Genomic DNA, 27,779 nt, shown 5'->3' with positions numbered 1-27,779 from the left:
ACAGAGAGTGCTGGAAAAACTCAACAGGTCAGGCAGCATCTGTGGAAAGAGTTAACGTTTCAAGGTATTTTACTGAGCTCAGCAGTGTGTTAAGAGTCACAATATATAACTGAATTCAATATTTTGCAAGAAAAAAACACAAACAACTGCAAAGCAACGAATATAATTAAGTATATCTTATGTGCAAAAAAAAAACACATCTATAAAGTGTATATTTGCAGGTACGACTGGCGCCGGCTTTAAACGTAATTTCCTTTTGTTGCAAAACTAAGCGCCAAATGGTAACAAAAGTGACAGCGCAAGTAACCAATCGGCGTTGCCGCTCGCCCTGGTCCAGCTGTCACAATCGTGAGCGTGAAGGCAATAGGAAGTGGTGTCACCGAGAAGCTGCAGAGCGATAGTTTGCCGTTTGCTAACCAACCAACTAACTAAAGGGAAGTCACATAACATAAAATATGAGTGCAGGAGCTGACGAGGAACTAAAGGCGAAACATGTTCAACAGGGGATAAAGGCTATCCTGCTGGGGCCCCCCGGAGCAGGGAAAGGCACCCAGGTGAATGCGGCGATCCAGTGTGGGGGAGCAAGCGCTTTCCCAGTCCCATAGTGGAATGTCCACATGGCTTCTAAACTTTGAATTTGTCGAGTGCTAACATTCGGGTAAAAAGGGTCTTTCCGTTGATTGGAGTGATCAGTTTAATATTTTATACAACAAATGTACAATCATATTTTTCTATTTCAGATTTTCAAAGTGCTATAGGCTATCTAATAATAATTCTTTATTAGTAATTGGGATTCCATTTTATTTTACGTGGAGCCCTATTGACCTTCAACGACCTTTAGGAAAGAGGTTTTGCTTTTTAACGGAGTTGGAATTTTCACCGAAATTCAGATCAGATCTAAGACTCACTTTGAAACTAATATGGTCAAGTTTATGTAGAGTGGAGAAAGTTTGTAATGGAAAAGTGAATCTATTTTAGTTTCAAAAATAACATTTTGTAAGCTAAAGTGAGATCTTATTAGCTTAGTTTTGCTAAGGTATTGTCTTTTATTTATGGTTTGTATAGACCTTAAAATTAAATTGTGCCAATCAAAGTGGGCAGTTTACATTTTTTATACTGGGGGGAATTAAGGATTTTCACTGCTGCAAAATGGGTTGCCTCTTCATCAACCACTCCGCGATTGGATCCTGCATATGCAGGGCGAATGTTGCTTTACTGTGACTCAGTAATGTGTCTGAACTCAGTGCAAATTCTTCCATTTCTCACAGCAGCTTTCCTTAGAGCAGTGGTTCATCAAACTTTTTGGTTAACGCACTCCTTTTCAAATCGATTAGTAATCACTGACCCCCGCCCCCCCCCCCCCCAACTAAATTATAATACACATAATATGAAAGTGCTGCATGTAAAGCGTGTTTTAATAATGCTTTTCAGAAACCAGGTAATTTACTGACATATCAGTGAGATGGGTGTGCTTGCTTCTCGCACCAATTGTGGGCATACCACAACAGATGGCCACTATTGGCCATTTAATGCTGGACAGTTTCCAAACCGTCAGCCGGCTGGCCAAGGTGAGCGAGGGCACGAGCACCCATGCACATGCTGGGATGCTGCTGGAAACGTGACTCACCGCTGCACTGTCCCACTGGCATGTTGTGTAACCACTGCACTGCAGGACTGTAGATGTTTGATGTTTCCACTGATAGGGGAGACTAGAACTAGGGGGCATAATCTTGGAATAAGGGGCCACCCATTTAAAACTGAGATGAGGAGAAATTTCTTCTCTCAGAGGGTTGTAAATCTGTGTAATTTGCTGCCTCAGAGAGTTGTGAAAGCTGGGCCATTGAGTAAATTTAAGACAGAGATAGACAGTTTCTTAAACGATAAGGGATTAAGGGGTTACGGGGAGCGGCAGGGAAGTGGACCTGAGTCCATGATCGGATCAGCCATGATCATATTAAATGGTGGAACAGGCTCGAGGGGCCGTATGGCCTACTCCTGCTCCTATTTCTTATATTCTTATGTAGGCACGTGCTTGAAGGGCCCCTCAGGCAATCTACCATGTGTCGGGAGGATGGCCAGAGAGAGGAATGGGCTCAGCAAAATGAGCGGGAGCTGTGGGCCTCGGTGAGGAAGTGGGCCCAGCTGTTGAGAATAATTCGAAAGAACTGAATCAGTGTCGTTTTCTAACGAGGAGCAGGGTTAAAATTACCTGCACTCTCAGACCCCATGGAAAGTCTCTGTGGACCCCCGGGGGTCCACTGACTCCAGCTTGCAGAAAACAACTTGCATTTATATAGCTTCCTACATTGCAACAGTGACTACATTTCAAAAAAGTACTTAATTGGTTGTTAAGTGCTTTGGGACATGAAAGGCACTATATAAATGCAAGTCTTTTGTTTTCTTGATCAAATACATTGTGAATATTTTGACTCCATAAAAGCTTGGAGTGTGACTTAAGTTCAAAGGTGTACCATGTCTTGGTGTCTCATGTTGTGCTAGTGCTCAACATTTGCAATTGTAAATAGTCGGTTAATCTCATTACCTCACAAGGGTCTGTTTATATAGATAAGAGCAGTTCTTGGTATTAGCATAGAACAGCAGAGAAAATTATTTCTACTTTATACGGCACAGAATGAGGCCAGTCTGCTATCTTTTCGTTGGCGCTATCTACTCTAATCGCATTTATATTTTTCAAATATTTGTTCAATTCCATTTTGTCCATGCTCTCTCGACCCTATACCCACAAAACTGCTGACCATCCAACTTCGGTTGCTGGCCCCCATGCTAGCTGATATAGTAAATATTTCCCTCTCCTCTGGTACTGACCACTCCCGTTCAAATCTAACATCATCATCCCAGCACTCCTCAAAAAAAAACCTTGAAATTACCACCCCATCTCTTTCCCTCCAAATTCCTTGAACGTGCTATCACCTCCCAAATCCGTGTCCATCATACCCGGAACTTCATGTTTGAACCTCTCCAATCTGTCCCTGCCATAGCACTGAAATGGCCCTTATCAAACAACAGCCTGCTTCCACCTCCATAATATCGACCATCTCTGTCTCAAACCTATCGCATCTGCTGGTGAAACCCTCACCATGCTTATGTTATCCCCAGACTCGGCTATTCCAGTGCTCTCTTGTCCAGCCTCCCATCCAGCACCCTCCGTAGACTTGAGCTTGAGCTTATCCAAAACTCTGCTGCCCATATCCGAACTCACATGAAGTCCCGTTTCACCCATCATCTCTGTGCTCGCTGACCTACATTGGTTCCTGTTCTAGCAACGCCTCAAATTTAATATTCATATCCATTTGTTCAAATCCCTCCATGGCCCGGCCCCTCCCTATCTTTGTAACTTCCTCCAGCCCGATAACCTTCCAAGAACTTTGTGTTCCTCCAATTCTGCCCTCTTGAGCGTTCTCGATTTCCTTTGCCCTATTATTGGCGACCGTGCCTTCAGCAGTCTAGGCCCTAAGCTCTGGAATTCCCTCCCAAATCCTCGCCGCCTCTCCACCCATGTCCCCACTAAGCTGTGCTGCCTCCCACGTGGCCTGTCTACCCCACTGTGTGGCTCATTCAAACTTTTGTGCATTTGTGGTACAGGTCCCTACAATGGAACAGCTCAATGGTGAGCGGCCTGCGCGGGACCTTGATGACATGCAGTTTAGCGGAAACACTGCTCTCTATCTCTCTCCTCCTTTAAGATGCTCCTTAAAACCTACCTCTTTGACAAAGATTTTGGTCACCTGTCCCAATACCTCCTTGTGTGGCTTGGTGTCAAATGTTGTCTGATATTGCTCCTGTGAAGTGCCTAGGGATATTTTACTACGTTAAAGGTGTTATATAAATGCAAGTTGTTAAAAGATGATTTAGTCTCTACCTCAATAGCCACTTGTGGTAAAGCATTCCATGTTGTGACAACCTGTTCTAATGTAAATGATTATCTCAAGTAAATAATTTGTGGCTTGGAGTGGGTTGATTTGTTTGGGTGATTTTTTTTCATTTCCAACAATACTGATTTATGTATGCCCTAATTATGGAAAGATACCTGAATTGCTTTCTGTACTTGTTTCAGGCACACAGACTTGCTGACCACTACAATGTCTGTCACTTAGCAACAGGTGACATGCTGCGAGCAATGGTAGCATCTGGGTCAGAATTGGGTCAGAAGTTAAAGCAAACAATGGACGCTGGCAAATTAGTAAGTGCTGTTTCATATATTGATGACCTTTGTTACCAGTACAGGGTACTGAAATGCTATTGCCTTTTTTGTGTGTATTCTAAAAATTAGAATTAAAATTACTGTTACAGAGCCACACATCTTTCATCATCATAGGCAGTCCCTCGATATCGAGGAAGACTTGCTTCCACTCTAAAAGTGAGTTCTCAGGTGACTGTCCCACCTGTGACAGAGACTGTAATTCCCGTATTGGAGTGTACAGACAGTGGTTGAAGGAAAGGGTGGATGGGAGTCTAGTTTGTCGCACACTTCTTCCGTTGCCTGCGCTTGTTTTCTGCATGCTCTCGTCGACGATACTCGAGGTGCTCAACGCCCTCCTGGATGCTCTTCTTCCAATTAGGGCGGTCTGTGGCAGGGATTCCCAGGTGTCGGTGGGGATGTTGCTTTTTATCAAGGAGGCTTTGAGGGTGTCCTTGAAACGTTTCTTCTGCCCACCTGGGGCTCGCTTGCCCTGTAGGAATTCCGAGTAGAGCATTTACTTTGTTCACATGCCCGACACAAGACTCCCAATGTGGCTTGCCCAGCGGAGCTGGTAGAGTGTGGTCAGTGCTTCGATGCTGGGGATGTTGGCCTGATCAAGAACACTGAGGTTGATGGGTCTATCCTCCCAGGGGATTTGCAGGATCTTGCGGAGACATCGTTGATGGTATTTCTCCAGCGATTTGAGGTGTCTGCTGTATATGATCCAAATCTCTGAGACATACAGGATGGCAGGTATCACTACAGCCCTGTAGACCATAAGCTTAGTGCCAGATTTGAGGGCCTGATCCTCAAACACTCTTTCTCAGGCGACCAAAGGCAGCGCTGGCGCACTGGAGGCAGTGTTGGACCTCGTCGTCGATGTCTGCCCTTGCTGATAATAGGCTCCCAAGGTATGGAAAGTGGTCCGCGTTGTCCAAGGCGTGCCGTGGACTTTGATGACTGGGGGACAGTGCTGTGTGCCGGGGTCAGGTTGGTGGAGGACCTTTGTCTTACGGATGTTTAATGTAAGGCCCATGCTTTTGAACGTCACGGTGACGATGGCTTGGAGTTCAGCCTCTGAATGTGCGCAGACGTAAGCGTCGTCCGCGTACTATAGTTCGACGATAGAGGATGGGACGGTCTTGGATCTAGCCTGGTGGCGACAAAGGTTGAACAGATTCCCATTGGTTCTATAATTTAGTTCCACTCCAGCGGGGAGCTTGTCGAGAGTGAGATGGAGCATTGCAGCGAGGAAGATCGAGAAGAGGGTTGGCGCGATGACGCAGCCCTGCTTGACCCCGGTCCGAATGTGGATTGGGTCTGTGATGGATCCGGTGGTCAGGATCACGGCTTGCATGTCGTCGTGGAGCAGGCGCAGGATGGTGACAAATGTTTGGGGGCAGCCGAAACGGAGGAGGATGCTCCATAATCCCTCGTGGTTAACAGTGTCAAAGACCTTTGTAAGGTCAAAGAAGACCATTTAGGGTTGGTGCTGTTCCATGCATTTCTCTTGCAGTTGTTCCGCCATGAAGATCATGTCCGTTGTACCCCGTAGCGGATGAAATCCACACTGTGACTCCGGGAGGAGCTCCTCAGCCACAGGGAGAAGACGGTTGAGGAGGATTCTAACGATGACTTTCCCGGTGGCTTTCAACAGGGAGATTCCTCTAGTTGCTGCAGTCGGACCCGTCCCCTTTTTAAAAGATGGTCACGATTACGGCATCTCTGAGATCTCCCGGGATACTCTCCTCCTTCCAAATGAGCGAGATGAGGTCATACATTCGAGCCAATAGTGCCTCTCCACCATACATTATGCCTCAGCTGCTCCTGGTGCCTTGTTGTTCTTGAGCTGACGGATGGCCTTTTCTATCTCGTGCCGGGTTGGGGTTTTGCTGAGATGGTGGCGGGTAGCATGCTGCGGGATGGAGTCGAGGACACTCAAGTCAAAGTCAGAGTCTCGATTAAGGAGATCTTCGAAGTGCTCCTTCCAGCGGGTCCTGACTGCGTCAGTGTCCTTGATGAGTGTCACCCCGTTCTTGGCCAGCAGTGGGGTGGGGCCTTGGGTGCTTTAGGTGGACTTGAATCCTCGCACGTCATTGCTGTCGGCCAGCTGCTGAATCTCCTGTGCTTTCTCCATCCACCATCTATTCTTTACGTTGCGGATTTTTTATTGGACCTCGGCCTTCAGCCGTCTGTAATGCTGCTTTGCTGCTCCCGAGTTGGGTTGTTGTTTTAAGTTCAGAAATGCCCTGCGCTTGTGATTTATTAGCTCCTGTATTTCCTGGTCATTCTCATCAAGTCAGTCCTGGTGTTTCCTGGTTGAGTGCAGGCACTGGTTATGGTGGCCTGGAGGGCAGACCAAGCACCGTGGGCACTCTGCTTCTCGGGGTCATCAAGGGTCGCCAGGTTGGCAGTGAGGCACTGGCTGTATAGGGCTCTCTTAGCTGGGTCTTCGAGTGCCCCGGCGTTGATTTTTCTGCGGCATTGCTTCTGTTGCCATTGTCGCTTTGGGCTATATTAATGTTGATGACGGAACGGATCAGGCGGTGGTCCGTCCAGCAGTCATCGGCTCCTGTTGTGGTGCGGGTGATGCGCACATCCTTGCGATCCCTTGCTCGAGTCGAGCAGATGCCAGTGTTTGGAGCGAGGGTGTTGCCACGATGCCTTGTACTTGTCCCTCTGGCGGAACAAGGTGTTGGTGATGACAAGGTCGTGTTCTAGGCATTTTGTCAGGAGCATGGTACCACTGGAGTTGGTTTACTCTACCCCCTCTCTGCCGATCACGCCTCCCCAGAGGTCCGTGTCCTTACTGACTGTGGCGTTGAAGTCGCCGAGGAGGATCAGTTTGTCGTCCGTGGGGACGCAGGACAGGGATTGTTCGAGGCTGGAGTTGAATGCCTTTTTGGCCTCATCTGTTGGGGCGTACGCACTGATAACTCTGGCGCACTGGTTCCGGGATAGGGTGAGCCGGAGAGTCATAAGGCGTTCGCTAATCCCGCAGAGGGAATCTCTGAGGCAGTTGACCAGCTCGTTCTTGATGGCGAAACCAACTCCATGGAGGCAGTTTTCTTCCTCTGGTTTGCCTTTCCAGAAGATGGTGTAACCTCCACCTTGTTCTCTGAGCTGGGTCTCGCTTAGGACGGCGATGTCGACATCGAAGTGCCTATGTTCCCGAGCAACGATGGCGGTGCAGCATTCTGGTCTGTTGCTGTTGGGGCTGTCCATGAGGGTCCTGACGTTCCAGGTCCTGAACTTAATTTTGAAGGGTGGAAGATGCCTGTGCGTGAGTTCTTTTAACGTGGGGTGGCCGTTGCATGCCGGCTACCACACGGGCTGAGCAGAGCGAGGTCTTGGTCCAGTGGCAAGGGGGTCAAGATGACTGGAGACCAGGCTCTACTGTATGGGCCTTATTGCCTACTGTGGGGTGTGAGGTATGAGGGGAGGGGATGAAAGACGCTGGGGCCCTGCTCCATTTTAGCTTCTCAAAGGGTCGTGGGAGAAGTCAGAATGGCCACCACCATTACCCGCGCCACGTGCACGACAGTGGCTCTGCCGCTGCTCCTCCAGCTGCTTTCACCTCCGCAGTTTGGGCTGCCGGCCGAAAGGACACCGGGGTCGTTGCCGAGGCTGGCTCAGAGCTGGCCCGAAGGACGACAGAGTTCAAATCTGTTTGTTCCAAATCCTTGGAATCTGGAGAGGGAGTGAGATCCAGGTACAGTAGAGAGGTCCAGGAGTTCTTGGTGCTGCGGAGGGAGAAGAGTTTGCGGGAGAGAAGGTGTGGGATGGCCACGGGTAAGGTTGTTCAGCGGAGCTCCCTCGGGAGCTGCAGTCCCATACGCCATCTTGGTACCTCACATCTTTATCAGCACCGAAGGAGGCCCTTTGGCCCATCACGTTTGTGCTAGTTCTTTGTTAGAGCAATTCAAAACTAATCCCATGTCTTACTTTTTTTCTCTAACCTTATATCTTTCTCTGCTCCAAATATTTAACCAATTTTCACTTAAAAGAAGTAACGGTCTCTGCCTCAATCACTTCCTGTGGCAAAACATTCCATGCTCCCAAGTACCATCTGTGTGAAGACATTTCTCCTAACCTTTCTCCCCTCATTTAGTGATCATTTTGAATTGATGTCCTCTCATCGCTGACTTCCCAAGATAAAATTGTCTTTCCCGATTCACTCTCTTCAAACTGTTAATAGTTAAAAATTCTATTAAATCTCCTTTGGGACTTCTCTGCTCCAGTGGAAATAGTCCCAGTACAAATCTCTCCTCATAACTATAGTTTTCTGTCCTTGGCATTATCCTGGTGACTCTATGCTGAATGCTTTCTATAACTTTAATGTCCTTTCTATAATGGGGTGTCCAAAACTGCACATGGCACTCTATAACTGTGGTCTAACCACTGTTTTGTATAAATTCTCAATTACTCATGCACTCTATGCCTCTATTTATAAAACTCCAAATTTTATTGGCTTTATCTACCTGCACTTGCACATTTAGTTAATTATGCATTTGAACTCCCAGGTGTCTCTGTTCATCCAGGCTGTTCACTTTTCAGTATCTTTCCATTAAGTATATACAGTACTCCCACTCCTGGTCTCTCCCACAATGTATTGTTTCAGACTTGCACGTATTAAATTCCATCTGTCCATTCCATTAATCTGCCTCTGTCTTCCTGAAATATTTTACAGTCCTCCTGACCGTTTGCCAAATTCCTACTTTTCTGTCATCAGCAATTTTTTAGATTCATCCAATGGTATTTATTTATATTCTGTACTTTTGCCCTGGTGTACCTGTTGACCTTTGGCAATGTTGCACAACATGGGATCTGAAGGAATGCTGCATTAGTGACGCAAGGCTTGTGTTTATTTTTGAAAAATCTTCCAGCCAAATTGCACTAACTCTTTTCTAGTCCCGTATATCAATATGAGCCATGCAATGAGGCTCTTCAGTTAAATGCTGGAAGGTGTAGAAAAAATATTCTTCAAAGTCTCTCTTTATTTTCTATCTCCCTTTTATGTCCATTATCCTCCACCACTCTAGATTTGATGAGAGTTCACTGTGTGCACTTTCTAAATTTCTCTCTGGATAAAATGCTTGAGATTGGGAACGTGTGGAGAATCATATATGCAAGTTTTGTTCTCAAAATTAACAGACGGTTTTTATAAGCTTTCCTTTCAGCCAGTAGAATGTTTGGCGGGGGGTGGGGGGGGGAGGCGCAGAGGACGTGGAGCTGAGTTCATGCACGTTTTCTATTTGTGATTAATTTTTGGTTATTTTTCTTTAGGTCAACGATGAAATGGTGGTTGAATTGATTGATAAAAACTTGGACACTCCAGCCTGCAAAAATGGATTTCTGTTGGATGGATTCCCACGCACTGTGAATCAGGCGCAGATCGTAGGTTAACATTTTAACTAAAATTGTACGGCAGAATGTGACATGTAGCATTGTTCAAAAGCACTTCAATACTGATCGCCAGCTAAATACAAATTGATTGGATGATTATATGAGTAATAGATAGGGAATTAATTTGTCATTATGATCTTATCTTGAGTTTAACATGGCTTCAATTCTGAAAAACAAAAATCAAATAGGAAAGACATTGAATTTTATTATAAAGGAAGTAATTGAGAGTGTTTAATGAAAATGAAGATAATTATTTCAAATATTTGTGTAATTTTTTGGAGTAAGATGTAATTGAGTTGGTCAGTGTTGAATATCAGGATTCTCATCCTCACAGGAACTTACAGCTCAATTGAACTTTTTGGGCTGAATTTTATTTTCAATTGGCTAAATATTAGGAAAGGTAGTGCAGAGATAAAAGCTGCTTCTATTTGGGGAGCGGTAACCAAACGGCTGGCCCACAGTTAAGTCTCGATATCGTTGCTGCTCCCGATACTTATAAATGCGATCTTGTGATGACATTAAAATTGAAGGATGTGAATAACAACAAGTTGTGTGGGTGCAGTCAATACTGAGGAGCACTGCAACAAATTACAGGAGGACATTAATAAACTTGCAGAATGGGCACAGATTTGGCAAATAAATTTCAACACGGATAAATGTGAGGTATTACATTTTAGTAGGAAGAATAGGGAGGTCACTTATTACTTGGAGGGTGTGAGACTGGATGGAGTAGAGGAGCAAAGGAATCTCTTGAGTACAAATATACAAATCACTAAAAGTAACGACACAGGTTTAACAAGTCTATACAAAAGCAAAGCTTCGCCTCGTCCCGCTTGCCTCACCGCCATTGTCCTTATCTCGGGGCCTCCTCGCTGGCCCGCCCCAACATCACCTCGGCGGGGCCCCGCCCGACAACAACCTCCTCGCCCAACAACAACCTCCTCAGCGGGGCCCCGCCCGACAACGACCTCCTCGCCCAACATCACCTCGGCGGGGCCCCGCCCGACGACGACCTCCTCGCCCAACAACAACCTCCTCAGCGGGGCCCCGCCCGACAACGACCTCCTCGCCCAACATCACCTCGGCGGGGCCCCGCCTGACGACGACCACCTCGCCCAACAACAACCTCCTCAGCGGGGCCCCGCCCGACAACAACCTCCTCAGCGGGGCCCCGCCCGACGACGACCTCCTCGTCCAATAACAACCTCCTCGGCGGGGCCCTGCCTGACGACGACCTCCTCGCCCAACATCACCTCGGCGGGGCCCCGCCTGACGACGACCTCCTCGCCCAACAACAACCTCCTCAGCGGGGCCCCGCCCGACAACGACCTCCTCGCCCAACATCACCTCGGCGGGGCCCCGCCTGACGACGACCTCCTCGCCCAACAACAACCTCCTCAGCGGGGCCCCGCCCGACAACAACCTCCTCAGCGGGGCCCCGCCCGACAACAACCTCCTCAGCGGGGCCCCGCCCGACGACGACCTCCTCGTCCAATAACAACCTCCTCGGCGGGGCCCTGCCTGACGACGACCTCCTCGCCCAAAGGCGACCTCCTCAGCGGGGCCCCGCCCGGAGATGACCTACTCGGCGAGGCCGGACGGCCCGAACAGCTCCTCGGCGGCCCCCCACCCCTCTTTCTGACGTTCCTAAATCCGGAAACACCCAAACCTAGGCTCGGGTGTTTCTGGATTCGTGACGTCAGAAAGCAAATTGAATGCCCGGATTCCGGAACGGCCTCGGTCCCGAGGGTTCCGGATTTTAGGCGCTGCACCGGTAGAGGGTTATGCTGATAGTTAGATGAGGAAAGACGGGTGGAGGCTCGAGCAGAGCATGGACTGGTTGGGCCGAATGGCCTGTTTCTGTGCCGTATATCCGATGTAATCCTATGAAAAACATGTTCAAAGAAGAGGGTCAAAATGTGGAAAATCTTATTAATTTGAAAGAGGAAATTCAGCAGTTATTTTTATATAAGATATATCAACTACAGTGAGCAAAATAAAAAATGCAAAACCTAAAGAGTTGAAATAATTTTCATATGGTGTGGTAGTAGTTAAGGTAAATAAAATACTGGTCTATAAATAATTCATGAATTATAAATCCAAGGAAGTGTTTGACAACTTAAAAGCATAATAACTTATAGGGAATATTTTGTTAAGTGACTACCATTCTGTGTATAGCATTCAAAGGACAGCATACATGACTCTTAAGTTTTTGATTATTCAGTAAAGAGAAGTTAAGAAACCAAAGGCTGCTCTCAAAGCATTAGATCAATAGGTGAGAAACACAGCATTTTAAAATTAATGGTGTTACAGTTTTGTAATGGAGATGCTTATTGGAAAAGCACGGTGGAAGAATTAGACTGATTCAGCAATCAATGTTCATAGTGATTCCAATAAAAATTCACCATTATGATTAAAGCTTTTGCCACTGCTTTGCGCTTCCAGTCTTGGATTAGCTACAGTTTCCTCCACTTAAATATTGGGAAGAGCAAAACCATCATCTTCAGCCCCCACCACAAACTCTGCACCCATGTCACCGATTCCACCCCTCTCTCTGGCCATCGTCTCAGGTTGAACCAAACATTTCACAACCTTAGCATCTTATTCAACCCTGAGCTGAACTTCCAAAGCCATATCCTTTCCATCACAAAGACTGCTTACTTCCACCTCTGTAACATCACCTTCTCCTACCTCACCTCATCTGCCACCGAAACCCTCATCCAAACCTTGGTTACCTCCAGACTCGACTATTCCAATGCTCTCCTGGCCTCTTGTGCATCGTTCCCATCTCTTCACCCCACCTTTGGCAACCATGCCTTCAGCCATCTAGGCATTACATTCTGAAATTCCCATCGTAAACACCTCTGCCTCTTCACCGCCCTATCTTCCTTTAAGACCTTCCTTAAAATTCATATCTAACCAAGCTTTTGGTTAACCTCTCTTGAAATCTCCTTCATTAATTTTTCTCTGATTGCATCTCTGTGAAGTGCCCTCGAACATTTTTCTACGTTAAAGGCGCTATATAAATGCAAGTTGCAGTACCCATTTTATACAGTAGGTGGTGCAGGCATGCTTTACATAGAACTAATTTTCTGCCATGAGATAACCTAAGCGAACAGAGCAAGTTTATTATAACTGAAGTGATAGAGTGAATGATAGTTTACTGGTTAATATAGAATGTACTCTTGTACAAACCCAGTTTGCTTCCTATCTGGTTGGGTTGTACCCTAATACCAAGTCACATTTACCGTTGTGGCTTTTCATTTACACAAATTGCAGTGATTACATTTGTCATCGTGATTGAGCCAATTTTTACCAGAAATGTACAAGTATCATGTCACTTTTCTTGTTATCATCTACCCAAGTTGCTGAATGGAGGCCAGATAATTCCCCACAATGAAGGGGAAATTGGGGGAAGCTGGGGAGGAAGTGGAAGTGTTATTCCAGGGCTATCATCATAGATGTAGCTCGTTTTGCATTAGTTTGGATCGAGATCGGAGAGTGGACCATTAGCCAGTGGATGGGCATTGGTTAAAAGGCTTTAAGCATGTTTTAAATTATGTTCCAAAAGGGGGTTTCAAAAGCTGGACATTTTTTAAGCTTGAGATATTTGAGGAGTATAGATGGCTGAAAGACGTGTAACTTAACCCTTGCTTTGTCTGATTCAGTTGTGATCATGTTACAGTTTGATAAACAATTGGAAAAGCGATCTGTGAAGCTGGATTCTGTGCTGGAGTTTAAGATTGATGATTCCTTACTGATAGACAGGATCTGTGGCAGGTAACAAATAGTTTTTTTTTCTTGTTTATTAATAGGCTTGATACATAATCCATTTTGCCATATCAGCTCAGATTTGAATATTGATGGTTGATTCTTCACCAATGCTTATAAATTCGGCAAGAAGTGTTTTGCCTGAATTGGATAATTTTTTAATTTTACCCTATTTTTAGCCTGCTAGCAAGAAGCCAATTGTGTCTCCATTGGGGAAATCAGCTTAAGGAACAATCCTGGGACCACCTAGCCTCCGTTAGTTCAGTACCACAACACAAGTAATAATATGGGGGAGCTGAGTTGAGTGCTTAGTGCTTGGCTCTTTTTTGGGCAGGAGGTGGCTAATAAATATCCAAGTGGTGTTGGATTATCTGCACAAAGATTCATAAAGAATTCTCTGTTGTAGCACTTAGGTGAATGGATGCTACTCGATTGCAACTACTGTTTAGTTACATTGAATCTTCAAAATTGTGGTATTTCTGGCTGTGTTCAGTATTGTGTAGTAAATATTTCGTCCCCTACGGGGCACAACGGACATGATTTATGCAGCGGGACAGCTGCAGGAAAAATGCAGGGAGCAGCGCCAGCCCTTATACAGCCCTTTTTCGATCTTACAAAGGCCTTTGACACTGTCAACCGTGAGGGCTTATGGAGAGTCCTCCTCTGTTTCGGATGCCCCCAAAAGTTTGTCAACATCCTCTGCCTGCTCCACGACGACATGCAGGCCATGATCCTTACCAGCGGTTCCATTACAGACCCAATCCACGTCCAGACCGGGGTCAAACAGGGCTGCGTCATCGCTCCAACCCTCTTCTCAATCTTCTTCGCTGCCATGCTCCACTTCACAGTCAACAAGTTCCCCGCTGGAGTGGAACTAAACTACAGAACCAGTGGAAAGCTGTTTCACCTACGCTGCAAATCCCCTGGGAGGACAGGTGCACCAACATCAGTGTACTCGCCCCGGCTAACATCCCCAGCATTGAAGCACTGACCACACTTGATCAGCTTCGCTGGGCAGGCCACATAGTTCTCATGCCAGACACGAGGCTCCCTAAGCAATTGCTCTATGCGGCGCTCCTTCGTGGCAAACAAGCCAAAGGTGGGCAGCGGAAACGTTTCAAGGATACCCTCAAAGCCTCCCTGATAAAGCGCAACATCACCACTGACACCTGGGAGTCCCTGGCCGAAGACCTCCCTAGGTGGAGAAAGTGCATCCGGGAGGGTGTTGAGCTCTTCGAATCTCAACGCCACGAGCGTGAAGAGGTCAGGCACAGGCAGCAGAAGGAGTGTGTGGCAAATCAGTCCCAACCCCCCTTCCCCCGACGAATGTCTGTCCCACCTGTGACAGGGTCTGTGGCTCTCGTATTGGACTGTTCAGCCACAAAAGGAATCACCTTTAGGAGTGGAAGCAAGTCTTCCTCGATTCCGAGGGACTGCCTATGATGATGATGTAGTAAATATTTGTGTTGAACAGAATATTTGAAATTCAATGTGTTCAATCTTTTGCAGAATGGGATATCAATGACCTTTACTATTGCCATCTCATTTTTGCCCATCAGCCCTTTTGTCCCTTGATCTCTCCTGTCTTCCACCCTATCACAGACCTTCCCTTTTGTTGTTTCCTCCCCTCCCCCTTTCACTGCCCCTGCACTTCCTTAAGAATCTGTTACATCTTGAACTTTTCCTGTTCTGACAAAGGGTCACATACCCAAAACGTTAACCCTGTTTCTCTCCACAGATGCTGCTTGACCGGCTGGGATTTCCAGTATTTTCTGTTTTTATTTCAAATTCTATCACCGTAGCATTTTGCTGTTATATGAATGACCTGTTGGGTATAAAAGTGCTGAATAATGCACATTCCTTCATCTAGCTTACTGGCAACTTGGTTAATTGGCTATTTAAAGAGGTATTTTTTGCCATCTGGAATCTTTTCAAATAATCATACTTATAACAAACTATCATATTTGTGTGTGTGTGTAAGAGATAGCAACTGATCTTTTTGGCTCAGTTTCATACTAAGCAGCATATTTAGCCTCTAAAATGTTGGAGATGTGATACTGCAAAAAAAAATCACTTTAGGTTCTTAAAGGGACTGCTGTACTGTACCTAACAATTCATTTTAAGAATATCTAATGGCTATATGGCTGTCTCCAGTAGTTTTGTACTGGAACAAGAAGCTTTGGCCTGATAAAAGCATTATTACTTTTACTTTATTTAGTTTAAGATCTTTATTTCATTGTAGGATTTGATGGTATTGGCACTCTAGGCTTACTTAATGTTTCCGGGCAGTTAATGGTGTTGGTGACTTTGAAGTGGAGCATTTGCTATCCAGTGAAAAAGATTTGTGAAAGTATTGCATCAAATACTGACTGCATTGACTTTTTATGAGGAAAGTGCTGTTGCAACCACATACATTTCTTTTTTTACAGATTGATTCACCAGGCCAGTGGACGCAGCTACCACAAATTGTTTAACCCACCCAAAGAGCCAATGAAAGATGATGTATGTATCAGGAATTATCATGATTAATTGTGCATTGTCCTTGGTATTACACACTGTAAATTATACAATAAGAATCATTCTAAATGAAGCAGTCAAAATATTTGAATATTCCCCAAAACTCAGACTTTGCATTCTACTGGCACAAAACAAAATACAGCAAACCTTCCAAAAGACTAGTTTTCACAGTCTACAGACTAAGCAGTTCTTAAAAATACATTCAAGTAAAGGCAAATAAGTCCTTCCGTAAGCATTAATGGGTGTAGTTATCTAAGTTGGGTTTTGCTACTCACTTGGATTTAACAAATGAATTTGAGCTCATGTTTACAGATGCAGTAAAACTGCTTTAACAGCTATCTTTGTGGTTACCTTCAGGTGTTTTATGTGTGTGGTTCTCGAGTAGTTATCAAATTTAAATTGGGTTTTGTACAATTGTGTGTTCATTATGATGTACCACTTTAACAACTCCAATTCCCTCACATTGAGAAGGTGTTCGGGTGGATGGATTGGCACTTTCCTACTTCATACTAAACAAACTGGCCCGAGAACACACATTCAGAACTGTTTAAAATCCTCTACTAGCAACACCACATCGACAATGTGTGCCTATCATTACAACATCATCTTATCTGAGGGATTAGCGAAAGTTGCCAGTTCCCCTTTTGCTTTTCCCTGGCAATGAACACGAGTAAATCTAGATTTCACAGACCAGCAACTGAGTACAAATTATTATATGTGATAATCAACCCCTTCACTCCTGAACATCTTTGAAACAACTCATGAAGGGTTCTTGGTGGTTAAACAAACTTTGCATTTATATTACTTATGATGGTTCAGGTTCAGTATTAAGGTTTGGCAAAGTAGTGTAACTTTAGTTATTTTTGTGTACCGGGGTGATGCAAGTTAAAAGCATGTAATCAAACGAAATGGGTTGTATTGACTTTTGGCTACTAAACGTGATTTGTAGTTTATAGCCTAAGTCTCGTGGCCTGATTGGAATGTTTTTCCTTTTGTTGAGGCATTAAGTGTACAAGAGGGCTCATAACATTTCCAGTAGCTAATTACAGTAAAGTTTTCAATCTGGGCAACACTGCAATAGCAGAGATAATCACGCTTCAGTTTGTAAGAAGCAAGTGTTTGCTTATAAGAGTAGTTTCTGCAACAGAGTACGGGAAATAGCTGGTGAAGGCCTAAAATTATGACAGGCATCCTCAAAACAGCCCAGAGCTGGGTGTAGAAACTGAAGCTTACCTGCATTTGGCCACATGGAGACCTCCAGAAGAGAGTATGGGGTTTCTAGGAATGCTCTGTCATAACAGCTTGACGAAAGCTTTATTTCTTATTGAAAATATTCTTGGATTTAATGGTCCCCGTTCCCAATTTGATTGCAGTGAGGAAGTCCCAAGAATGCATGGATTCAGAACTTGGTCCAAAAAGATAGGCATCAAGGATCAGTTATGACTTTCTAACAAATTCATATCATCATATCTTGATGTTTTGGTCAATCTTATAGAGATCACAAAGACCATGACTACTGCTCAATCCTTGCAGAACCAAACCCATGCCTTCTCACTAGAAGATAAGAGTGTAGGGGGAAGGGAAGAGGAGCGACTAGATTTATCGACACAATTATGCAAAGCCCTCTCCCCAACAAATATGGTTGTAAGAAAATTGAAATGGATTTTATATGATTCTCCAAGAATTGGAGATTACCATGTCCATTCCTGGAGGCTTATAAGCTGATTGCCCACCTCCATGAAAGGTGGATAGCTGAGCAGGACAAGAAGGACCACAGTTAAGGGACAGTGACTCCATTCCACCACTTCTAGCCACTACCAGCAAATTTCTGCCTGCATCCCAGTGTGCATTGCTGTCCACAAGTCTGTGTTTTGCTGTGCTAACAAGCTCAATGTATGCTGATGCAGATATCACGAGAACAAAATGTACAGCAGCTTACCTAAACAAGTACGCTTGTGAAAAACAAATAATTGCAAAAAATTGTTTGTGATTCTCTCCTTGCAAACAAACAAAAAGACGGACAGAAGAAGACTAGCCGGTCCATCAAGGCCACTCCATTCAGCCATATTGCAGCTAAGCAACACAATCCCCAATACTCCCCACCCGCCATCTTCTGGGAGAGGCAAAAAACCCCAGATTAAAACAAAATGAGAGGGAAAATAAATTCTGGGAAATGCCCCTCCAACCTTGGAAGGCCAACCAAAATGGGCTCCAGTAGATAACAATGACCATGATTGTAGGAGGCATGATTAAGAAGTTTGCAGATGATACAAAAATTGGCTGTGTGGTTGATGGTGAGGAAGAAAGTTGTAGGCTGCAGGAAGCTATCAATGGATTGCTCAGATGGACAGAAAAGTGGCAAATGGAATTCAATCTGGAGAAGTGAGAGGTAATGCATTTGGGGATAGTGAACTAGGCAAAGGAATACACAATAAATGGTAGGATACTGAGAAATGTAGAGGAACAGAGGGACCTTGGAGTGCATGTCCAAAAATCCCTTACGGTAGCAGGCCAGGTAGATAAGGTGGTTAAGAAGGCATACGGGATACTTTCCTTTATTAGCCGATGCATAGAATGTAAGAGCAGGGAGCTTGAACTGTATAAAATACTAGTTAGGCCACAGCTAGAGTATTACGTACAGTTCTGGTCACCACAGTACAGGAAAGCTTTGATTGCACTAGAGAGAGTACAGAGGAGATTTACAAGGATATTGCCAGGACTGGTGAATTTTAACTATGAAGAAAGATTGGATAGGCTGGGGTTATTTTCTTTGGAACAAAGGAGAAGGCTGAGGGAGACTTGATTTAAGGTGTAAAAAATTGGGGAGGGCAGGTCTAGATAGTGTGGATAGGAAGGACTTATTTCCCCTAGCAGAGAGCTCAATAACCAGGAGGTATAGATTTAAAGTAATGGGTGGAAGGATTAGAAGGGAATTGAGAACATTTTCTGGAACTCACTGCCTGAAAGGGTGGTAAGGCAGAAAAGCTCATCATATTTTAAAAAGTAATTGGATATGCACTTGAAGTGCTATACCCTATAAGGCTACAGAGCAAGAGCTGGGATTAGGCCGGATAGATCTTTTTCAGCTGGCACAGACACTATGGGCCGAATGGCCCCCTTCTGTACTGTGAATTTCTATGAGTCTATGAGATATGTTGCCCAACACACTATCAAAATCGGCCTCCTCTGGGCACTTGTCCCGCTCCCTTTTGAAATTTTGCAACAAATCTGCATCCACCGCTCTTGACTACCGATTCCAAAAGTCAATAATCCCCTGAGGAAAGAAAAATCTTCCGACATGTGTACGCAATTCCCTCATTTTCACTAACTTAATTAATTCCAAATAATCTGTCCACATGTACACAGTCTAATCCCATTATCATCTGAAATACTCCGATAAAGTCACTCTGAAGTCCAGTTTGCTGACCCTACAGTGATAGCTAAGGGTTTTTAGGCTAGATATTAATCTAGTGGCCATCCTCTGAACCTTTTCTAGAGCCTCCATGTCTCCAAATTTCTTCAAGTTTTTAGACAAATGGGGCTGGATTTTAGGTTCTGGTCATTTTGTGGCAGCAGGGCGATAAAGTTTGGTCTTCAGCCACAAAATTCATCAGCTGGGCCCTGAGTTTGGAGCGGAGCGCTAAGGGAGGCGTTGCTCACCTTTTTTAGGGTGTAAGGCCAGCTGAGCAAGCACAAATCCCGAGCTAAACAGCCGGCATCAGAGTGCCCTAAGAGAGGCCTGGGGGGAAAAAATACTAAAAAAACATTCCCAATACATGACTCACGCCACCACAACATAAATCGCAAAAAACAAAAAAAACAATCCTACTTGCCTGAGGTCGATATTATTTACCTCACTGCAGCCGCTACAGATCGGAACACCTGCTTCCACAGGCATTCCCATCAGGGCGCTCTACAGAGCGCTACGGGTCGGGCAGCAGCCTAAAATCGAGCCGGTGTCGCAACCAGGGATGTTGCACACCAGCTCGCCACTTCCGGGCAGTGCTGCTCCGCGCCCCCTCCAAACCAGCACTGAGTTTCCCGGCGGGGTGCTGGAAGCTGGCTGCCCACCTGGAAGTGCTTATTGCCGCCCCTCCAGGGTGCTAACAGGGACAGCAGAAGACCGAAAATCCAGCCCTTAATGTTTTAATAAACAGTAGATTATGAGGAAGCGATAATACTTTCTCTTCTGTTACAACCAAAACTTACTCCAAATTGTACATCAGAGGTTCTATATTAGAAGTGTTAGCTTAAGACAAGTGTGTTTTTTTTTTTAAAGATTGTGTGTACAGTGTAGTTATTAATAAATGTTGGTATTTTTGTTTCTGTACTAAGGTAACTGGTGAACCTTTGATACAACGCTCGGATGACAATGAACAAACATTAAAATCTCGTCTTGTTGCTTACCATACCCAAACCAAACCTCTGATTTCTTATTACCAAAAGAAAGGGGTCCATATGTCTGTTGATGCCTCGTCGACTCCTGATGTTGTTTTTTCAACCATTCTAGCCGCTTTCAGTGGAGCTACATGTAAGGACCTGGTTATGTTTGTTTGATTTATTATGAATGCTGTCGAATTTAATGTGCTGCATTTTTGACAGGTAGATTGTAATCAAGAATATTAAATTTAATTTTGGGCAATTACAACATGGCATTTGCTTAGGGATAATTTGGATAGCTGAGGAAACTTATTCCCTCGACAGCTTTATTTATTGCAAGATTTTCAAAAAGATAAATTTGTTTGTTCTGTCAATGCTACAGATGACATTTGATACCTCAGCAAGTCTAGTTGTTGCAACTTATCATTTTGGCCTGTTGCTTTTATTTTAATATGTTCCCAAGTTTTTCCTCTGAGGTTGAGATAACTTAAATTGCTAGTTGTTCAATTCAGAACCAGTTTTTCGCATCCAAATCAAACCGAGTAATCTGTAATTTCCAATTGGTACATTACATTGTGTAAAAGGGTCACAATCTTGAATGCTTTTAAGTTATAAACTAGTTAAACTGATAGAAAAACCAACCTCATAGTTCTATCAAACTGTGCTACCTCTCTGGTCAATTGTCAGTATTGTCTTTGGCCTGTGTCATGTCACCTAAACGTAATCGTCGACAGTGAGCACACGTGGCCAAAACGACAAATACTTTTTCAAGTAAATCATGTACTGGGTCCTCTTACAAGGATTGATCCATTCAGTATGTTCAGATCACAAATTGCTTTGTTCTTGAAGGTTGTGGCATGCTCTGAATGCATCAGTCGAGTTGCTAATGGGTACCCTAAATGTTATCTTAGAGAATGAGTTTATGCATAGGGAAAATAGTGTGTTAGGAATCATGACTATTTCATGGAAAATTCAGCTCAGTAAATCTTTGTATAAAGTCATCTTCTAATCCTATTATCCTGGCGAAATTCTGACATTTATTTTTCTCTCTGTCTTCCCATCTTCTCTAGTTTCTGATTGAATGATTTCAAAGGGAAACATTTCCCAAATATGAAATGTTCCCTTTTTTTACTCATTTTCTAACCATTTGATTACTGGCACTGTTCTTTGGCTGTTTACAGACTTATCAAATCTCTCTTACTTTAAATAATGCTCCTTTTTGATTGAAAAATCTGTCATACTGTAAACTAATATTCTTTCTCTCTGTTAAGGGGTTTTACCTTGCATATTCCTCAGCACACTCATCTCATGTATTTCTGCCCTTAAACATTTTGCTTCTGAGAATTATGGATTACTGGTGGCCCACAATGTGAGAATAATGCTCTGATCAGAATAATAAACCTTTTATAGTAACTAAATGGATGGAATGGTGAGTATGAATTACTGCTGTGGGATTGGGTTAATTTTTCAAGAGTTCTAAGAAAGTAAGCATACAATATTACAGATGTAGATGTAACCTGGATGGCATGAAATAGACCATGCAGTTGCACTAAAAGGTCTAGAAAGAATAAGCCTTTGTTCTCAATACAACTAATAATTGTCCAATATTTACAGTTTAAAATGAAAATTGGGATTATTTCGATTAATGCAAGAGAAGTAAGGTATTTACCCTTTTTCCGACCTTTTCGAGGGTCAATGAATGAGTCTCTCTCTTGGGCAATCCCCCGGAGTCGAGGATGACTTGCTTCCACACTAAAATGAGTTCTAAAAGGGGTGGAAGATGCCTGTGCATGAATTCTTTTAACATGGGGTGGCCGTTGTCTACTCATTCCACCAGCCTGTCTATGGCTTCGTCTCTCACTATCCTCCTCGCTGTTCACTATACAGGTACAATGTCCGGAATCCTCGGGATAGAGTCCGTTCCGATTTTTGTTGTTTTCCGGATTTCAGACAAGAAAATCAATAAAAATCTGAAATCCTCGACCAAATCCGTGCCGGGTTTTGAGCGGCGAGGTTCAAAATCCGACAAAACCTGAAATCTGGCACTGACTCGGTTGAGGATTCCGCATTTCAGACTTGATGTTCTTGTCTGAAATCCAGAATCCTTGACCGAATTCATTTTGCATTTTACCTCAAAATTATCCGTTTTTCGGACAATAATTCCGGATGACTCCATCAGCTATGTGCAAAATGTCCGGTTCTTGGACAATTCCAGTTTTCGCAGTTCCAGATTCAGGACGTTGCACCTGTACTTCCAAGTTTTGTGCCATCTGCAAATTTTGAAATCGTGCCCTGTACACCCAGCTCTAAGTCATTAATATATATTAAGAAAAGCAGTGGTCCTAGTACCTACCCGTGGGGAACACCACTATATATCTTCCTCCAGTCCGAAAAACAACCGTGAACCTTTTGATCTTTTTGGTGGCTCCTTCAAGGTCCAGTGAATATTTCATGCATGTTTTAGTTTAATACCGATAAAACTTTTTGAGATGAATGTTATTTCAGTTTTACATTGTATGAGGTGCCCATTTGCTGAATGTATGCATTCAGTCAGTCTAAAATTCTAACGCTTACCAAATTTCCAATTGGAACATGATTTTGTTTACATTTTATTGTAAACTAGATCCTGAACTGTGTGCATTATTCGCAAATGGTGCCATTCTCTAATCTGTAGCATGTGTCCCCCAGCCCTACAAGGTTGGGAATAAACTGGCCATAATTGGATAGCCATTGCTGTTTGTAATTTGTTTAATCCTGGTCAAGAAGATCTTTTTTTTTAAAAAACATAACTTTTTATGTCTGAGAGAGCCTGTAACTTTTTGAAAAAGCTACATGGAGAGGCAGTTTGCCAAATCATCTCTGAAGCTTTGGCCATTCATGTATTACAGCAATGGCACCCTAACTTTACATCCCAAAAATGATTTTACATATTTTATGATGTTTAATAGCATCAAATCTAATAAGACCATAAACCAGAGTATTGAGACTGTGATCTACCCCAAGTAAAATACAGTTTACCAGCTTCAATCAAATTCTAATTCCATTTTATGTGGGTCCACTGAAGAGTCTGCCCTAATGGTTCATTAAAATGTTTTTCTTTTCATAATTTGTATAAAGATTCCCATAAAAGTCTCCCCACAAACATGCCAAATTTAAGGCGACAAGTATTTCTCTCTGGTTCAGGTTTTCTGTTAGTAGCATAGTGGTCTGATATTTTATTTATGATTATTGCAGTTTAATAGAATCAGAGAAATAACTTGTATTGAATTTCCTTTAGCTGAGAAGTGGAGGCTTGGTCTGATCTGAGCGAGGTAACCTCTCAGTCTTCATCCTTGCTGGAACTTCCTGGATCATCTCCCTCCCAAACTCTTCAAGGACTGTATGATTGTTAACAATGTTGAATTTATTTACACACACTATTTTCTTCTAAAGAAATTAGAATAATAAAAGCAAAATACCAATGCTGGACATCTGAAACAAGCATAAAGCTGGAGAACCACAGCAGGTCAGAGCGCATAACTGAAGAGAATAGACAGTCCATATTTTGGACAAATTATGAAATGTTGACTGTTTATCATCTCCATAGATGCTGACTTACCTGCTATGTGTTTCTAGTTATTAGAAAGCTCCCCCCCTCTCCCATTTTGTTTTACAGTGACTTGAAGTAGTTAAATATTTGTAAGGGCTAATCTAAGTGACACATTATACTAAATCTTCGATTTTTAAGAAGTAACAATGGCATTAGATTGCTTTTAGTTCCCTGTTCTGAGGGTCTTGGGTCCTCTACCAGCTCAGAGTAGTTTCCTCATCTTCACAGTACCTTGTTATTTTACTGTACAACTGGGAATCCGGTGTTCAGTTAAGATCATCTTTAAGTTGTATCTGATTCTGGTAGTTCTAAAGGAGGAAAATCACTTTTGGTATAAATGCAGCCTTAACTATATTTGGAGATTCTATTCCTAAAACTTAAAGTACTACACTTCCAATTAATGTATCCTGTTCCAAAACTGAGAATATTATGTTTTCCTGTAAGTTAAAGAGAAGATTTATTGAGAATTTTGCTCTGCTGTGCTTTGTAAGAGAGTCAAAATAAAAGTGAACCAATTAAGCTCATCACCGAGTGTCCAGATTCATTTAAATGTCTCTTGATAAAAGTTAACTTTGACACTTGATCGAGCTTTGAAACCGTATGATTGACTTTATCCTTCATGTCGCAATAGTATAACTGTATTTCTAATTAACTTATAAATTGAGCAATGATCCTTATTTGGGGGTAATTCTCTGTGTCTTCATCTGATGTATTTCCACCATTAGTACTAATGTTATTTTAGGACATTCAGAAACAATATCATTGGCCAACAAAAATTTGCAAACAATTAAGCGTCTACTTTCTTCCATCTGTTCCCTTTTCTCCTGGTCTTGGCATCAGTAACTAGTCACCATTTGACAAAACTAAGACATAAAATATAGAATAATGGAATGGGGAAAGGTAATTTAGTCAACCCAGCTAATTTCGACTTTCTGTGCTTTCCCCATATCCTATTACATGCTGTTGGTCTAACCCAGTCGTCTTTTTGATATTGTAGTGTTTTGTGTATGCCCCCTTAGATGTGTACTTGTTATTCTGTGCATCTCTTTCAATGTCTGGTTAGTTAAAAGTTGTGTTACTTTCAGAATCAATGAAATAGAAATTTGATAGGTTGTGATCTTAGACAGCATTGATCGTGTATATTTAAAATTGTTTTTTTTGTTAACCTTTGCTGCAGGAAAATTTAGTTTCAGATTAGATTTTGAAACTGGCCAAACTAATGATATGGAGAGCTGGAAAATGTCAGCAGCTGTAACCTTGCTGAGTTGATTAGATGTGTTGTGTGATATCTTGCGGCTTTATAGCAGTATATTCTCCCCGAGTCCATTACAGGGCTTGAATTTGCTGTGGGCACTGGTGATGTTGGCAGGCTTTAGTAAGGGCATGTTGAGAGAGTTAATGAGAGAGTCACACACATTGTGCATTTTTTTTAAAATGCTGCTGTTCATTCTCGCAATGGAATTGATGTGCAAGAACCATGGCCACCAGGTCTTTTCAAAAAGCATGTAATCAGCAGATCCCTAGGATGCCATTAGTCATTTTGAATTGGGTGGTTACAGGGGTATTCTCTTCATTGGGTACTAGTAATCACTTTTTCAAAATTGTGTGGTTATCGGCATACCAACCTCTGCCAGAAAGTTGGGGAGCATTAATGATTAATGACTATTTTTGTACATAAAAATATATTCGCTTTGTCTGACTTCTTTCTCATTTATATATCCTTGGGTTTCTGGTATAAATAGATGAGAGTTTACACTTTTATCATTCTGATCTTCAATTTAATTTAATTCAGTAGAAAGTTTTGAATTGTCTTCCTTCATCAGAGTGCTCAAAAATTATTTTATTTAATCTCCTTCCCTTGCCCTGTGGTTCAGCTCCTGCTTTTTGGTTTATCTTAAATCATTGTTTTTTCTATTTTAAACTTGGCCAATTGACTGATTTTATTTTTCTCTTAGTTTTTCAGTTGGGAGCGAGAGCAATTGTTGTAAACTTGGCCTGCTTCAAAACACTGGGGAACAATTCAAATTTTATTTTTCTGCCCATTTTGGCTTATCTTTTTCCTTGCATTTTGCACTTCAAAGATTGCAAGTCCATTTGTAACTTGTTCCCATTTAGACAACCCAAGGGACGGGGCAGGCTTTCAAACTTTCCAGAAGACACTGATAAATGTTTCTGTAGATGCAAAAAATGATGATCTGTTTGAGGCTCCAAAAATAAGTTTTCAGCTCAGCAACAAAAGTTTTCTATAGAATATTGTGAAATTGAGGTTATTTTTTCTGTTTTTCATCATTGAGTTCGGAATAGTTTTGCTACATGACTTAATGAATTAAGCTAAATAAGGGAGTTTAAGGGGAGGGAAGAGAACGGTTTGGATATACTGTATAACAATGGGGCATGTGCTGTTGATTTATTTCTGGTCTGGTGCAATTTGAAGAGAGCAATTTGAAAGAAAAAGACTTGCATTTATATAGCGCCTTTCAGAACTTTGGGATGTCACAAAGCGCTTTACAGACAATTAAGTACTTTTCAAGTGTAGTTACTGTTGATTGACTTTAAAGCGAAACCACCGTTTTAGAAATAAATCCCTTTTGTCTGTAAGTTAAAAGGTAACAAAAATAACTGGGAAAAATGGGTAAACAGAAACAGTTACAGAGATATATTTTTTTAAATCAGCTAGTGTGATTCTATCTGATGTGTCAGTATTAGCAGGAGGGTCCCATCCTACAGCAATTGCAGTTGATTTACATGTTGCATCTTGGCATTCTTTCCACACCCTCCTCCTACATGTTCCTGTTTTATTTTACAAAAGTGGTTACTTGCTGTGTCTTCGTTGATCAATAATATCAGTATGACTGGGATTTCAAAAGATAACTATGGGGAAGCTTCTCAATCAGTTCTTTATGTAAAGGTACCTGTATAATATCATTTAGATGTAATACATTTGTGCATATTTTGTATGTGTAAATTGATTTTTAAAAATATTTTCTGATGTGAAAGATGTTACGGTGATGTATGCTTGTGTCTTGGAGGCCAAAAGTTCCAGTTTTCACTAACATTTTCTTAAAGTACATCCTTCTAGATTGGGGAGGTGTTTTTTTTTTATCTCTGTAGGGTCCCAGGTAGATGCTCAGAAATGATTTGACTAAAATAAATGGGCTAAAGCTGGCGTTAAAATAACGGCAAAATAATTAAATTTTGCTTGTCGATAAAGGGAAACTGGATATTTTTCTCAGTGCAAATGAATATGGTGATTTATTATGTATTTATTGGCTTGCAATATTAATATTTTATCAATATTCCCATATGTTGATATACAACATATCTGTTTTGGGGGGCGTGTCTGGTGCTGAGTCAAGTTATTGGATTCCTGTGGATCTCATCAGTCAAGGACCTAAGATGGTGTCAAAAACGTAAATCTTCTGTTAAACTTGCAGTTTACTTAACCCTTTTTTTGTCTCATTTCAGCCAACTGAAAATTATGCTGCCAGAGACAGTGTTTTCCAAGCCACAATGTGCCCAGCGATCAAGTTTATATCTGTTTACATAATGTTGGTGGTAGATTCCATAAGTGCAATTCAGTTTTTAAATCATAGCAATTGGCTAATGATCTGATACTGGGAGATATAATGGGTAGATTATTGGAGTGCTACTCTGCTATCAAGCTTTAAACTGTTCCATTTTATAGATTACATAATGTGAAATGAGGGAATATTTATGGGTTATGCAGAATCAAGTATATGTGAAAGTCTAGGCCTTATTGTCGCCTACATATTTTTCCTATTGTCTTTAACAAAGCTGCATATTACACTTATTGGGGTTGCCTTGTGGTGAAGGGTGTGGTTGATGCCAGCACCAAACATTGCTTTTTTTAAATTATGGATGATGATGGAACAATAAACAGATCTTTGCATTGAC

General features: G+C 42.7%; 1 protein-coding gene across 4 annotated transcripts; it reads left to right on the top strand.

Annotated features, from left to right (window-relative positions):
• Positions 1-341: 341 nt before the first annotated feature.
• Positions 342-27,779, top strand: ak2 (adenylate kinase 2). 4 transcript variants are annotated; one of them, XM_070899048.1, is made up of 8 exons: positions 342-554; positions 4,076-4,201; positions 9,488-9,598; positions 13,293-13,387; positions 15,808-15,880; positions 20,231-20,426; positions 21,547-21,704; positions 27,330-27,779. In XM_070899048.1, exons 1-7 carry the CDS (start codon positions 456-458, stop codon positions 21,660-21,662), a joined length of 816 nt encoding a protein of 271 aa, XP_070755149.1. In that variant the 5' UTR covers positions 342-455; the 3' UTR covers positions 21,663-21,704; positions 27,330-27,779. The 4 variants fall into 4 exon arrangements, with proteins under 4 accessions (XP_070755149.1, XP_070755150.1, XP_070755152.1 ...); XM_070899049.1 differs by lacking the exon at positions 27,330-27,779 and adding an exon at positions 23,553-24,388; XM_070899051.1 differs by lacking the exon at positions 21,547-21,704.

Source organism: Pristiophorus japonicus, chromosome 14, assembly GCF_044704955.1.
Source record: "Pristiophorus japonicus isolate sPriJap1 chromosome 14, sPriJap1.hap1, whole genome shotgun sequence".
Lineage (NCBI taxonomy): Eukaryota > Metazoa > Chordata > Chondrichthyes > Pristiophoridae > Pristiophorus > Pristiophorus japonicus.
Note: the sequence above shows the minus strand (reverse complement) of the source record. Positions and strands in the feature narration are given on the sequence as shown.